Source organism: Nilaparvata lugens, chromosome 4 (assembly GCF_014356525.2).
Source record: "Nilaparvata lugens isolate BPH chromosome 4, ASM1435652v1, whole genome shotgun sequence".
NCBI lineage: Eukaryota > Metazoa > Arthropoda > Insecta > Hemiptera > Delphacidae > Nilaparvata > Nilaparvata lugens.
Window position 1 is genome coordinate 57,456,500 of NC_052507.1, and position 16,225 is coordinate 57,472,724.

The 16,225-nt window shown below is 33.8% G+C and overlaps 1 protein-coding gene across 3 annotated transcripts in view; it reads right to left on the minus strand.

Moving 5' to 3' along the window:
• The window catches only part of LOC111049497 (lysosomal alpha-mannosidase), a 53,242-nt gene that overhangs the window by 891 nt on the left and 36,126 nt on the right, over positions 1-16,225 (minus strand). For all 3 annotated transcript variants that reach the window (XM_039425953.1, XM_039425955.1, XM_039425954.1), the window contains 5 exons: positions 12,500-12,710; positions 5,378-5,498; positions 3,399-3,660; positions 2,129-2,365; positions 56-205 (listed from right to left, as the gene is read on the minus strand). In XM_039425953.1, the coding sequence (XP_039281887.1) occupies positions 56-205; positions 2,129-2,365; positions 3,399-3,660; positions 5,378-5,498; positions 12,500-12,710 (981 nt within the window). The remainder of the gene's footprint in view (positions 1-55; positions 206-2,128; positions 2,366-3,398; positions 3,661-5,377; positions 5,499-12,499; positions 12,711-16,225) is intronic.

Below are 16,225 nucleotides of genomic sequence, written 5' to 3' on the forward strand. Positions count from 1 at the left end.
ATGATAATAATGTTCCCAACCTAAAAACACAATGGAATAAAACAACAATAATGACCTTTAAATCAACAGTAACAGGTTTGGAGAGATCAATGTGATCATGACTTTCCATAATGTGCTCCAGGCGTAACAGCAGAGTTCCCCATTTCCATGGCTCCAGAGTGAGAATGTGAACATTCTCTGGCAGCGGATACTTCAAGCCTGAATACTGGAAAATAATAAAATCTATTTACTGTTGTTGATGTATATTTCCAACATGAATAGGCCTAGTGGACGAATAATATGTACTATATCGATTATACAGTTTGAAAGTTCATACATTTTTCAAAATTCTTGTTAATTTTCATATAAAGCTTGGTCATTTAAAAACAATAAGGTATAGGAAATAGGTAGTTCGAACCTAAACACCCTAAAATATAATAATGTTTCCTTATTCCGTAGCCTACTTAGCTATTTTATATTAACGAATGGGTCCCTCTAAAAACGTTGCTACTGACAAAATTTCATAAAGTGATGCTTCAGTGTAAAAACGCTGGTAGAACGGTTCTCCACCCAGCAGTGACATCTGTAGTTGATAGTTCACACTATATTTTAATATTTTTACTATAAAATAGAGCGAACCATCAACCACAGATGCCACCACCAGGCAGAGAACCATTCCACCAACGCCTTTACACTGAAACAACACTCCATGAAATTGTCAGTTGCGACGTTTTTTGAGGGACCCATTCTTATTGCAATATAATAGTGTTATAATAATTCGTGTTATAATAACACTTATATTATTGTTATAATAATTAGTGTTATAATAGTGTCTCAATAATTCGAATTCCATCCAATTGAAAACTTTTCAAATTGTTTCTCGATTTTTATGAGATCAAGCAACCATTTTTTGAAAACATCAAAACTAATATAGAATTCGTGAAAAATATAGCCCAGTCTCTAAATTCTCCTTACGGTATTGACGTTTTTTTCATAACGGCAGAATGTATTTACGGACAGGTATGAACTTAGCAAGCTAAGTCCACAATGTGTGGAACTGTCTAGCATATTCCTGTGTTAAGAGCCCATCCATGCTTAGGGGCGTTTGATATTTTCATGCGTCCCCGGCATAGTCACACTCTCAAGACTGGGTGTTGACCACCCAGTCACCCAGTGCTCCTCAAGAGTAAACTGGTATCCTCACAAAACGGAAACTGATGCTTCGGTCCACTCATGGAATACGCAATTTTTAATACAGCACATGGGATTTTGAAACGCCTAATGCACTTGGTGAAATATTTATGATATTAATACCATAACGGTACCACATAATTATTCCATTCTGCATTCTAATATAGCCTACACATAGTATTAAAACTCAATTTCGTCAAATTTTGAGTTCCCACCTTTCAGGGGGTGAGGTGATATATTATTAATTATATTATTAAGGTATAAATAAAAATATAAATACAAGTACACTTTTCAAATTATTTCGTCACATGTTTCGGCTACTAATGCCATTTCACAAAAGTGATTCAAGTATTAAGGTTTAAGTATGGTTGTAGAAACTTTAAAGTAATAGTACGGTATATATTCAATAAAAATATTAATACACCGATAACAAACACCTATTATTAGCCTATTACCGTTACACAAAAAGTTGCAAATTAAACTGTTATGTGTGCAGTTGGAGAAACCTATTAAAAAAATATCATTTGAGAGCTTGACTATTTGCATAAGTACCATCATAATATACTGTATGTAGCTTAATTATTGTAAGTACTTTCATATTCATATTTTCTACAGTTTTCAAATATCATATGGTATATTGAGAGGTCCAATGGAATCATAACTTGAAAGAATAAGACGTTATTAATAATAATGTTGTCAATACCAGAGTTCAAAATCAATTTAAATCACAGAACAAGGTTTGATGACAACACCTGCCACATCTTCAGCTGAGCTAAGTGTTCAGTTGAACAATAAACTTCACAAGTCTTTTCTCTCAATTATGAAGAAATACTTCAACATCTCTTACCATAAAAATCAAACTATTAGAATAATATAACTTACCGTACCGATCCATTAAAACTTCATATTGATGAATATATTTCTGTATGATTTCGTTGATTACAATGAATCATCTCACCTCCATTTTGTACATCTCATTCCAATTGGAGAACTTTATGTTGTTGGCAGGAGTGGCATAGGTGACCACCGGATGGAACCTCTCTTTGGCCAGGATCCGGTCGACTGCACTCTGAGTGGTGACGTTGCCAAGTGTCAGCCAATGTTTGCCGCGCACCACGATCTCCTTCCCGAACTCGGTCTCCACCAGAGACTCTCCTATGCCTTTGTTATCGTCGAACAGCAGGTTTCTTTGGATCTGTGAAAGCAAGCTCAAATCAAGAATGCAGGCGAGCGAAGTGAGTCAGCTGTTCTTCTATTCTAGATGATACAGCCGGGGTTCTAGCCGCGAGCCTGCCGGCTAGTTCAATAATGTATCATAAGAGGCCTAGCCTACAATAAATTATTTAAGTTTCTACTGTAGAAGGCACAACAGGTTCAAGTTGATGCTCAATTTGAAAATCGACTAAAATAGATTTGAAAAACAGTGAGTTGATAAAAAATTTAAAGTTCATGAACCATAATTCATTTGGAGATCATGAATTAGGGTAATGAAACAAAATCTTGGGCATGACGAATTGAATCATATTTGAACAAATACAGCCAATGTAGATAAATAATCATTTTATGGGCAATTTTAACAAATAGATAAATTAGTCAGTGCATTTGCAAACTCGTCTTTAGGTTGCTTAATGATTAAATAGGCTATTGTACTTGTTCAATTGTTCATGTCTTGAAATTGAAATGCATTGTATTTTTCTCATCTCATTTTTTTCTCATAAATGATTGAGTGTGATGTATTGATGCTCAATAAATCCGTATTATTGAATTTAATATCTATTGCCGTATAAAAACCAACAAAAATTCAATTTCAATTATGAAAAAGAATTATTGAATCATGAAACGACACCTACCTTTATTTTCTTGATCAATATGATATATTCGAGATAGGCTATAAAACAATAATTGATCATTCATCATCATTGACAAGGATCAACAATTATAATATATTTGATCAGAAATACTGGGATAACTTGAATCACAGCTATCTATTGTATATATATGTGGTAGATTTATCCCATAATCGGCTTTTTAATAGGCTATCTGGTATTCTATATGTCGTATTGTATTTGGTGATGGAAAAAGAAGCATGCCAACTATTTTTACAGTGAATTATTTTTGTACAGGAAACGGTTTTGGTCTATCATGCCTGCTGTTCCCAAAGTTTTATTCCTTTTTAAACATATTTTATGAATATTGAAATAATTACACATTAAATAAATTTCTTTCACCATCAACTCAATCTCGCCATCGTGCAAACTGGTACCACCCTGAGGCCTGTCGGGCAGAACGGCCATCTGGACACGCTGGTCGCGTACCACAACTCGACTGGTGACCGGATAGTAGTACCCGGGCATAACTTCGCTGTCCCTCGTCCGGCGGTTCTTGACGCGAGTCATCATCTCCCTGCCGTTCGAGTCGGTCAGGAATGTGCGGTCAGAGTTCAGGTTATGCAGCTTGTACACGCTCGTGATCTCTTTGCCTTCGTGGTTTCTGCAATTATTGAAGATTCAATTCGTGAATTATTGATTAGTTTAATTTCTATTTGTTCAAGTATATTTGAAATCTAGCTCTATTTGTAGAATTTACATAAAATTTAATGTAATGAACTCAATGCCTCTGGAGTTGAAAAAAATTGAAATTATTTTTAATTACAATAATTGATGATTGAGACATATTGTTGGATTTTACAGTAAAATAGCAAGCTCACAATAGTTTAGTCAGATTAGCGATCATTTAATATGTATATAAGATAAGGTTTTGTATTAGGCCTATATAAGTATTATACGTTATTATTATTCATGAATTTTCCAATTTACTTTGTTAATAATATTCACTCAATATATTATATATATTCATATTTGTTTATGTAAGCTATTGCAACCTAGTAAATGGGAATTGTATTTTTTTAATATCCCTCAAATATAGCTAAAAGGTAGAAGGATTAAAATATATATGTGAATTGTATTATTGAGATTGTATTGAAATAAATAAATTGAAAACTAAGATTGAAATGGCAAGTACTATAATGTGAAAATTGGAAAAATTACTCTTTATTATGTGTTTGGAACAAATAAAAATAAAATACTACTGTATTGGATTTCAACTGTCGGTACATTATATATAGATACAAAAATGCTCCAATTTTAAATTTGTAAGCTGATGGTGATTTACTTGCTCTTGAGGTTCCTGGAAAATCATATCTCAAACAATTCGTAAGAATATGGATGGAGAAAATGAAATGAGAGAGCATTGAAGAGAGAGATTAGATTAGATTAGATTAGCGAGTTCTTCATTCATTAGCTTTTTGGTGAGGGCTACTCTTTTACTTATTTTGAAATGAAAAATCTAAAATTGAATAAATTGAAAAAAGGGTAATTAGATTTTCAATTCCACCAAGATTCTTTGATCATATATGTTACAATACATTCCTGCTCAAATACACTAAATGACAGTACCTATTGCTAATTATTCAACAGATTTTACAAATAGTATGAAAAATCATTAATCAGAATGAAGATTGAATGCAATTTGGATAACGGTAATACGCGAGAAGAATTAATAGATGAGAATAAGAAAAGCGAGAAGGAACCACAATGCAGGAGAGAAGTTGAAGAATTAGCAGGAGAAGAAATTTGAGAAGACTGAGATTTAAATAAATTGATGAAAGCTGCTGGATTAGAGAAAAGAGTGAAGGCTGAGTAAAACAATCAATAATGAAGAGTAGAGAGAGTAGAGAAAAAATTCAAATTCCTTGGAGCGGACAAGGGAAGAGTAGAGTGAAGGAAGAGAAGAGACAGGAGAATGAAAACCAACAAAAAAGCGAAGAAGGTACCATATTGGAGCAGGTAGGTGGAATACATAAAGTGAAAGAGAAAGTAAAAATATAATAGATGAGATGAAGATAAAAATTTTGAGATAAAGAAAAATTAAGAAGGGAAAAAAGTCGATTAAGCCGAGAAAGACTAGAAGAAAAAGATTAATTAAAAAAGGATATAAGCAGGGAAAAAGAGGAGGAAAAGAAGAACCTGCCGCCACAAAAGTAATGAACAACGTCTCATTACGTATTATTTCTTTTCTCTGTGCTAGCACACAATACTCTACATCTACTAATAACTCAAATGACTGTATGTAATTGCTGTTTGATAGTGAATATAAATTATTATAGGCTAAGTAAAGTAAATAATCTTACTATATCAACCAATCTTACTTTCTGACATCCATAGGTCCAACAAGCCATTCAAATTCAATGTGTTCTTCATCTTTATAAATTCGTATCACTTGTGTCATCCAGTCCTTGACCGTTTGATGAATTTCATGAACAAGCGAACCTATTAGAAAAAAGTTCACAGTCTGGTAGTTGAAATACATTATTGAATCCATCAAAGTTCAAAATTTATTGCCATTAACGGAATCCTCAGTCAAAAAATAAATAGTCTTTGCACCAACTATACTGTAAGTATATGCTAAGTTGGAAAAATCATTATCATAAATGTCTATATTATATGCTTATTGAATCAGAATTCTAAGAAATTATAAATCTTTATTTTTGAAACCAAAGTCTACAAAACCAGTACGGTACGGTAATTTCAAAGAAGTCCAATGCACAATAAAACACTTTCGAATGTCCTGAACCCAGAGTCAAAAAATTACTATCCAATAAATATGTTTATTGAATTCAAATCATGAAATCATGATTAAATCCAAAGTATAAATGATGTGTGTCCATTATAGTCCATGGAATTATCAATATTAATATATGCTTATTGAATACAACATTAAAAAGTAAATTCAAATAGGTAAAATCAATGTTCATCAAATTCTAATTTTAAAACTCTTTTCAAATTCTAAGCTATTTACCTTTTCGGTCAAACATTTACAATTTTTAAGATAAAAATTTGAATATTTGTACACATGATATAGAATTTTTTCGATTTTTTGAAAAAAAAATTCGGATTGGATCACATTGAAGCCGGATCCGGATCGTGCTATATATAGGACATGGTGACTGATATCGACACTTGATCTACCTCTTCACATGAGAGTCCCAGTAAGCCAGTATGACAACCTTATCAGCAATGATGAAGATCAATGAATAATAAATGAAAAACGTTATAAGCAGGCACAATTATTTTATACTTTGAAAAATTGAATTGTGTATCCTACTAATAATTAATTAAATACCTACGGTACATAATAAATGGACATCTGAATTATAAAATATCATTACACTAGAAATAATACGGTAACTTTCTCATGACTATTACAGACGAATAGAAACATTTCTTTTAAAATTGAATTACAGAGATACACAAAAAATATTAATACCGCATACAAAAAATATTTACAGATTTGTTTGGTTATTGGAAACATGTCCATATTTCAAAAATATTGTTTATAGTGCAACACAAGTTTTTCTATTTAGTATGAAATTGTGCAAAACGATTTATTTGCTTTGAAAGACACAAAAATATTTTGCACTTTGAACAAATGATAAATGTTTTTCCAGTACACCCTTCATTTTCACATCTATCTTGGGATGTTTTCGAGCTGACTTCTGGGAGGTGGTGCAGTCCATATCATACATGACGTCCATCACTGGTTTGATGGTTGCCACCCGTTTGGGGTGTATTGGTGCAGCCGTTGCTTCTTCAGAAGCTGAAGATGGTCTCCCTCTCTTCTTGGGAGGCTGTCTTCCTCCAACAATGAGAACTTGAGCCACATACTGTCGGAAGTGGATAAGATCCACTTCTTTTACAGGAATATGTTCTCTAGCTGACTCTTTTATGTACTCCAGTCAGGAATTGGTAACAGCAAGGTCGAGAGCATGAGTGAACATTCTCAGGGTCCATTTCTTGCTTCTCATGAACGTTCTGTAGAGAACTACAAGAAAATCCAATTTGTCCACCCCTGTCCAATTTATGGCCTGCATGATTTTCTAGTACCTACAGAAGTAACTACATTTTACTAACTTGATAGCTAAATAAGACAGATTAATAACATATCATAATACCGAAACATATAATAGGTACGGTACTACTGTAAATAATTGTAGTTTTAAACACATAACAAAGATAAAAGTAAAAGATCAATGAGGAAAGTGAATTTAAATGAAATAAGAGTAATAATATCAAACAAAACATATTGAAGATTTCTTAGCGTTAACATGTTAATAATACTTCTAAATCTTAAAAAAAGAAGGAAATTGGGAAAGAAAAATAAAGAAATTGAAGATTTATCATATAGGAGCAGTGATTGGTGGATCCTCAAATGATATCAGTACAAAGGTGCCGATTTATTACATAAGAAGGAGAAAGAGTATTAAGATTCTCACTAATAGAGTCAAGAAATAGAAGAATTCCGGGATATAAACAAATTTAATCAATGCAAGTATACTAATCGAAGCAGACTTTCTATCATTTGCCAGCCCATAAGGTACAGCCACCTCTCAATCCTTCGTTTGTATACAGTAACACTGCATTCCTGCATATTCCTTATCTCAAAAGGTAAGTTACTGTGTACCATTTGGGCTAGGTAGAAAGGTGTTCTCAACTCAAGCCTGTAGACCACTTGGGGCGTTGCAAAGCCATAGTTTACTCTGTATCTTGTTGGATGTGAGTATGAATTATTTCTGGTAAAATGTTAAATCTATATCGTTTCTGAGATAAGTTAATAAAGATTTTATGTAGAGTTGTCTTATGTTCAGCACAGGAAATTCAGTGAATAACTGAATGGTTGAATAGCGGTACTCTTTCTTTAGGATAGTTTTGATTATTTGCTGCTGCGACACCGCAAGTGGCTCCAAAAGGGTAGCAGGCATACTGTCGGAAGTGGATAAGATCCACTTCTTTTGCAGGAAAATGTTCTCTAGCTGCCACCCAAATCTTCTTCTTTTTCTTCTTTGATGGCGCCAAAGCCCAAATCGAGCCCTGGCCTCCCCAATACTGCGCCTCCATCCATCATGATCTCTTGCCTTCATTCTCCAATTCCTGATGCGAAGAATTTCTGCAGCATCCTTTGAGATCCCATCCACCATCTCAGTCTTGGCTTTCCCACCAGTCTTCTGCCTCCCGGTTGTCCCAGCATGTATATTTTTCTGGGAGACTGAGTGTCTGGCATCCGCTCCACATGCCCTGCCCATCTTAAGCGGTTTAGTCTGACATATACAGACAGGGGCAGCTCTTTATAAAGTGCAGCTAATTCATTGTTGTTTCTTATTCACCAGACACCCTGATCACATATAGGTCCATATACTACGCAGCATTTTCCTTTCCCAGCAGTGTAGATTTGCTGCAGGCTTGGATGATAATATCCACACTTCACTTCCATAATTGACCACTGTGCATATTAGGCCTATAGTTTTATATATTCTGATCTTTATGTTTCTGTGGACGCTTTTTGACTTGAATATCTGCAGCATAGAGAAGTATGTTTTGTTTTTTTTTGCACTTCTAGCCGTTTTTGTACTTCATTCATCTCATCACTGTCATCCGCTATGTTAACTCCCAGGTAGGTGAAGTCATTCTCTTTTTCAAAGCTATACTCCCCACTGAGAGGGTTCTTCTGTTGTGATGACGTCTGCTTTGGTTTTTTCTGCTCATGAACTTGGTTTTTTCAAAGTTTACTTTTAGCCCTAGCTCATGAGCTGCCCTTTCCAAGTTTTCAAACATCTCTGTGACTGCCACTACTGATCTTCCCGCTAGGTCAAGGTCATCTGCATACCCTAAGATCTGTTTGGTTTTATCCATTAATGTACTACTCTTGTGTCAGCCAGAGTCTCCCTTATCACCCTTTCCAATGCCAGGATGAAGAGCACTGGTGCCAGGTCATCTCCTTGTTTCAGTCCTTGGTTCTCCTCAAACTTATCTGTCATTTCTCCATCTATCTTCACCTGACAGGTGATCTTCTTCATTGTTGCTCTGACAAATCTTACAAGTTTTTTTGGTATACCGAGATCAAGCATTATTGTGTAGAGCTTTTCTCTGCTGATACTGTCATAAGCCTGCTTGAAGTCAATGTAGAGATGATAGACATCTATGTTAAATTCCCAGAACGTTTCTGCTATTTGTCGGGCAACAAAAAGCTGGTCAGTAGTTGACCTACCTGATCTGAAACCAGCCTGATACTCTCCCAATATTCTCTCAGCATACACATCTATCTTATCTTTAATGATTGAGGTGAAGGTCTTATATGCTGTTGATAGGTGAGATATGTCTCTGTAATTCTTGGGTTCAAATCTATCACCCTTTTTATAGATGGGGCATATGATGCTCATGTGCTTATCCTCAGGGAGAATTTCAGTTTCCTTCACAGTGTTTATAAGATGAACCAATCTTGCTGTTAATGAATCACCTCCATACTTGAGTAATTGCCCTGGAATTCCATCTATCCCTGGGGCTATGTTACTTTTTATTCTTTCCAAGGCCTTGACAACATCATCAGATGTAGGTGGTTCAATGATTATTTCTTTATCAAGGATTTCTAGTCTCTGGTCTGACAACTCATTTTGATCTGGGTTGAGACTAAGCAGCTGGCTGTAATAGGTCTTCCATCGCTCCATAATGCTATCCTTATCTCCAATTATTTTTCCATTTATATCTTTACAAAGAGTTGTTTTTGGCTTGTATCCTTTCTTGAACAAGTTCACTCCTCTATATAAGCATATCTAAGCATATATAGAGTAGTGAACTTGTTCAAGAATAGCATATATATATATATATATATATATATATATATATATATATATATATAATATATATATATATATATATATGCTTCACGAGGGTCCTTTTTCTCAAAATCTTATTGGATTTTGGTGACCTTGATATTGTAATATTCTCGCTTTTTCTTTTTTATCACACTTTTAGACTCTCTTTTTAGAATTCCATACTGTACTTTTTGGCTTTGGTTGGTCTTTCAATATAGTGGTCTTCTTTCTCCTTTCTACAGCCTCCCTACATTCATCATTGGAGTCAACTCTCCTGTCTCACCCGAGAACTATATCTAATATTCGTCTCCTCTGCTGCCTGACTTATAGCCTTCTTTAGATCCTGCCATTTCACCTCAATTGTCCTATTTCCTTCCTGTGCATGAAGGAGATTTTCCAGTGCCTGTTAATATTCCTGCCTTTCACCATCCTCTTTTAGTTTATCTATATTCAGCTTTATTGGTGTCCTCTGCTGCCTTGTTTTGTCTCTACTTTGGATTTGGCATCTGAAGTCGATTCTCACCAGATAATGATCCAAGTCGCAGTCTGCACCTCTGCTACTCTTGACGTTTGTGATGCTGGAAGCTGCTCTTCTATCAACCAAGACATGATCAATCTGATTATGATGCTGGCCATCTGGTGATGTCCATGTCCACTTATGAATGTCTTTCCTTGGAAACTGAGTTGAGGCCACTATCATATTTCTTGACATTGCAAAATCCAAGATACGCATTCCATTATCATTGCTATCGTAATGTAGACTATGTGCTCCTGCACTTTTTTGAATACCATCTCCTTACCAATTTTTGCATTCATGTCCCCTATAAGCATTCTAATATCATTTGAAGGGACGCTGTTGTATGTCTGTTCCAGCTTGCAGTAGAATTCATCCTTAACAGCTTCATCTTTGTCTTCACTTTCGGCATGCACATTTATGAGTGAGAGGTTGAACAATTTTTACAACCTTAAGACACATATTCTCTCGTTCACTGGCTTGAAATCTATTATATTCACTTTCATGCTATTTTCGACCACAAATCCAACTCCAAGTTCATGTCTATCTCCTTACTTCCCACTGTACATAACAGTGTGAGACTGGGTGTCAAACACTCCCTTGCCAGGCCATCTCATTTCCTGTACATCAAGTACTTTCAATCGATATTGTTTTATACATTGGAGTAAATCTTTCAAAGCACCGCTCCTGTACAAGCTTCTCACATTCCATGTTCCAATAATCAAGTTCAAGTCCCCCCCAAATCAGAATGCCATATTGAATGATGGACTGAACATAAGCAAAGTAGACTGACTTTCACTTGAAACTTGGCTTAGCTGAGAGAAAGCATATAGTAGCCTTCTAAGTCGCTTTTTGACAAGTTGGACATGGGGATCCCAGCTGAGGGAGTGATCAAATGTTATGCCCAGATACTTGTACTGGTCAACTCGTTCTAGAACTTCACAACTACAGGCAATGGAAGTTGAGTCTTGACATGAGTGAAGTTTCAATACTCTAGGCCCTGGGTCTTGCTGGTTTCGGGTGACAATATAGGCATGTAGCCTATTTGGTCTTTCTTGTATTCACTGTTAAGCAGTTGTGATCAAACCATTTTTTAATTCCAGCTAATTCAGTCGTTGCATTATTATAAACCTCTTCCTATATTGGAGGAATTCAATTTTTAAGTTTATGTTAAAAGGTTGTCTATTTAATTTATTTTTTAGTTTATCTCGATATCTGATAGATTGTATTAGTCCCATACTAATCCATGGCTTTAATTTGCTATTTTTTGCTGTGACCAATATTTTTTTAGTGTTATCATCTATTGTTTTTTGAAGAGTTTCGGAGAAATGGCGAGTAGCCACATTCACATCATTCTCTTCAGTGATTAGGTCCCAATTCTGCAATGAAATAGCATTATTGATCCCCTGCCAATTGACTTTAAAAAAATCCTCTTGCTTTTTAGTAGGTAACGTTTTTCTATTTGATATTATTTTTAGACAAATGGCGTAGTGATCTGTCACAGCAGTTTGAACAATTGTTGTGGAAGCATCAAAGGAATGGGGTATTTTAATAAAACAGTGGTCGATACACGTTCCACTGGCTGGTCTGGTAACCTTATCTATACAGGCTGTCAATCCTGATTCATTCAAAATGTCAATGTATTTTTCTTCTAGCGAGCCTGGAGTAATGTTCAGGGTGTCACAGTTTATGTCCCCGACTAGGATTTGCACTCCTCTATTGGTTTCTGTTTCTTTAAAATGGTTATCTAGAGGTCTAAAATGGTTATGAATAGAGGTAAGTTAGAGTTAGGGCTTCGATACACAGCAAGAAGCTCACAAGAAGTTCCTTCCCAGTCAAAGCAAATGGACAGGCAGGTGGCCACACCACCCAGCCGGAGTTCCCTGCAAGATGACGTGAGCTCACTGTCTATGTATACAACCACCCCATCACAATGGTAAACACTATTATAGGATCTGTGGAGCTTATACCCTGGTAATTCTAAAAGGTAACTCTCATCAGACATCCATGCCTCAGTCAATATAATACAGCTAAACTGATGCTTAAGAATCAATTCAAAAGTGAAAAATGTTAGTTTTTTGTAGAGTTATTCAATGAAACGGCCAAATTACCAGAATATCCGTGAACTTGGGCTTTGCTGTTGATGCGTCGTGATTCGGGATATTCTGGATTGAAAATGTAAGCTCCAGAGGGACTGCCACGTTGCGGACGTCTACTGCTGCTATAATAGAAGAACTCCTGTGACATCGGATATTTTACTCCATTCTTGAAGATATTCTTCACTAGCCCGTTCTCAGAATCAATTTCAACTGCTATTTTTTCCTGTAAATTATTATGCCAAATGAAGAGTTATTCAAGATTTCAATAGTAAAAACAAGACAAAAAAATTAAAAGGAGATTGTAACTTATAGGGTGTAGCAATGACACAATATATTAAATACAGTATCAGTAGGCTAACTCTACAGTTTTCACTAGACCAACAAAAAATTGACCAAGAATGTTCGACAGGGGAATTTTATTCGGTACCTACTATATTAAGTCTCGGACATTTTTCTTTATCTGAATCAAATTTAACATTGAAATGAGTTTTTTCTATTGTAATATTACATTTTTCTCACATTTGAATCGAATCTTCAATTCGAGATCTATGGAACTTTATAGTAAATGTCAGAGTTATCAATAGACGGACAAATTTTTTGACGGAGAATTTATTATCGTGAATGTTTGTTGCATTGTTCCATAATGTCAACGAGGCAGGGTTAACAAATTACTAAATAAATCGTTTATTTAAATAGAATATATGTATAAAAATTTAAAATAACATTTTCAAAATAAAGTTTTATTGAGAACAGATGTAGAATGTGATTCTAAACTTATAAGTTATAATTTTTTTGTGACGTGTCTGTAAAAATCAATACTGAATGAGGCGTTGGTTTCGTGACTTGCAACTTGTGTTTTTCCTGTTCATCCTTCTTCTAAAAAAATGGCTGGCTACAAGTGTTGTCGTGGAGTTTTGCTCTAAATCATTTTCGTTTATTAATGTTTTAAATTGAGTTTTATATAAATTTTTGTGCTGTTTTGTTCAGATTTAGCTGTTTGTATAGTCAAGCCAATAGCCACTGTGTTTCAACTGTAAACTAGATAAGTATTTTAGTTCGTAATAACTCTGAAATAATTAGGCTTAAGATATTTTCTCTTTCTGTATTTTGTGTAAATTCATCTGAAGATTATAAGTTAATTTGCTCTGAAAACTGGATTTCTCATTCATAGGCAATAGATCCATTCACAGTTTATCAAGAATCTATTTTATTGGAGCCGACAACTATTCTTAGGTTGATAGGTGTTAAATGCTATTCCAACCGTTTAAGGAAAAATTGGTAGCACGGCAAATGTTACCCCTGTGGTGGGACAGAATTACAAAATAAATATGTCCCAAATGGTACACTATGAAATCCCTGGTTATAAAAATTATTAGTGGATAGATATCTTGATAGGTTATGAATGGTTTGTTGCTGAGTGGGAAATCGGTTCAAGAGAGATCAAGTCCTAATGAATATATTATCTGTGCAGACTAGCAAAATGGCATACAATATGAAAAATATTAAAAATGATGATGAGTTAATAGCTGCCTTAACACAAGTGTTTGATAATTTTAAACAAGATCAAAGTGCTAGGTTTGATGATATGAAGCAAGAATGTACTAGCATAAGACTAGAGCAGGTTAGTATAAACCTTCTATTGAAAGATGCACATGAAACATTGAAAGATGAAAACAAATTGAAGCATGATAATAGTAGTGTTAAGATACAAGATCAACTCATTCAAGTTTCTGACAATGTAGGCCTAGTTACTGTTGTTGAAAAAGTCAACCATAGTGAGACAGTAGAATTGAATAAAGAAGTAGGTAGGGAGTTGTCTTCACTGAAAGTCAACTATCATGAAAGTAATATTGCTACATTGAAGGTTAGGAAAACTATAAGTAAAGTGAATGTTTACATGAGACAGGTTTCTGTAGAGGTTAGGAATAATGTAAACAAAATGAATGTTGCTTTGAGTCAAGTTGATGAGTTCAACTTTCAACTGAGAATTGAAAAGGTGTATGCAATGCATTCTCAAGTGAACATGACGAACTTTTGTAGGCAAAACTGCTTGGTTGAAACAAATGAACCCATGGATAAAATCATGCTATTGAAGAAAACAAAACGCAAAGTCACCATTGATGTGTTAGTATTCAAAGGTTGTTTCAAGTTGCTTACTTACAAGATGATGACAATGAATCACATGATGAAAGGGTATTCCCCAACACACAATGATTAGGAATCCTGTGTTATGCCGGATTCAGAATAGCATAATCGCTACACAGTGTATGGTAAGAGTCCATAATTGTGTCTTTTTTCTTTCCTGTAGCCTATTTTTCTTGGCCCTTAATCTTTTCAATTTTCGATTCTTTCCTGTCTTTGTGTAATATTCAGTAAATTTCTTCTATGAAGCATATCTTAACCAATCTTGTCCATAGTCATTTAAATTTGTATTTTTTCTGAAATAATTTTGGAAGTTAAAATAGTAGCTTATTTTCCTAATCTTTAATTTTTGATAAAACTTAACTTTTCTAAAATCTATCCACTGTAGTGTAAAGAATTGTGTGCTTGTGACATATTTTTTCATCATGTATCACTTATGTGAAGTGTATCAATTTTGTGTATATTGTTTTAGGGAATTTATTTACCCAGTTTTCTATTTCTCTTTTTTGTATTTTTTAGGGAACTTATTTACCCATATTTCATCTTGATCGTCTTTGTATTATAATCTTGAAATGTTTGTACTTATTATACAGTCTTTAATTTTAAATTATTTTAAAAAATAATTGGTTCAATTTAAAACGTTTTGTTATATTATTAATTGAAATAAGTTTTTTGTGATTGATATCTTTTTCAAAATTTTTAAATTTGTTTGTTCTATAAATTTTGATATGATTGATTATCGTTTGAAATGGATGCTGGAGTGTATGTAGAATTTTTAGTGGGGTTTGTTGATTAGAATTTTGCTGGTATGTGATTGTTTTTTTTTGAGATGGAAACCCATTATTGCCTAAAGAAGGAATAACAGAGGTTATGACTTAGAGAGGCAGTAATGAGATAATAATTTTTGTGTTGATTACTTATGTTGATTGCCATAGATGCAAAATAATGATTAATAATGTTGATTGCCATAGATGCAAAATGATGATTAATTATGAATATTGTTTGCCTTTGAAGCAAAATATTATTGATGTTTTGAATGGTTTCTTGTTTAATGATTGATAGTAAAGTTTTGTCATGAAATGTAGTTTGTGTTTAGAACATTGAAGAGTCGAAATAAACTATAGTATCCAACAAACGATGATTAACAATATTAAATAATTTGCTTTTTATACAATTTTTGAAAACAAAATTAAAACTAAATAATTTTGAAACCCTGAATGATAAATCATAAATGTGAAATGAACATGCTATAAATGAAATGTTATACTAAATGATAATGAAATGCAGATATATTATGAAATGATTGTGAATAGAAGACCAATTGTCTGAAATTATTGAAATATGTATTGAAATTAAATTTTTGTTGTGATGATATGATGTTTGTTTTTTACAATTTTGATAATGATACAGGGTGTTATGAAATTCTATTTCTATTTTGAAGAATGGATTAAAATTTTGATATTTGAACAGTGAATAGATGAAAATGAATGATTTTTTTTTTAAATTTATCATTGATATGTCCATATTTCACAATTTATGTATTGCTGACTGTATAATAAGATGTTAACAAATTTCAATTTCATAGATACTTAAAAT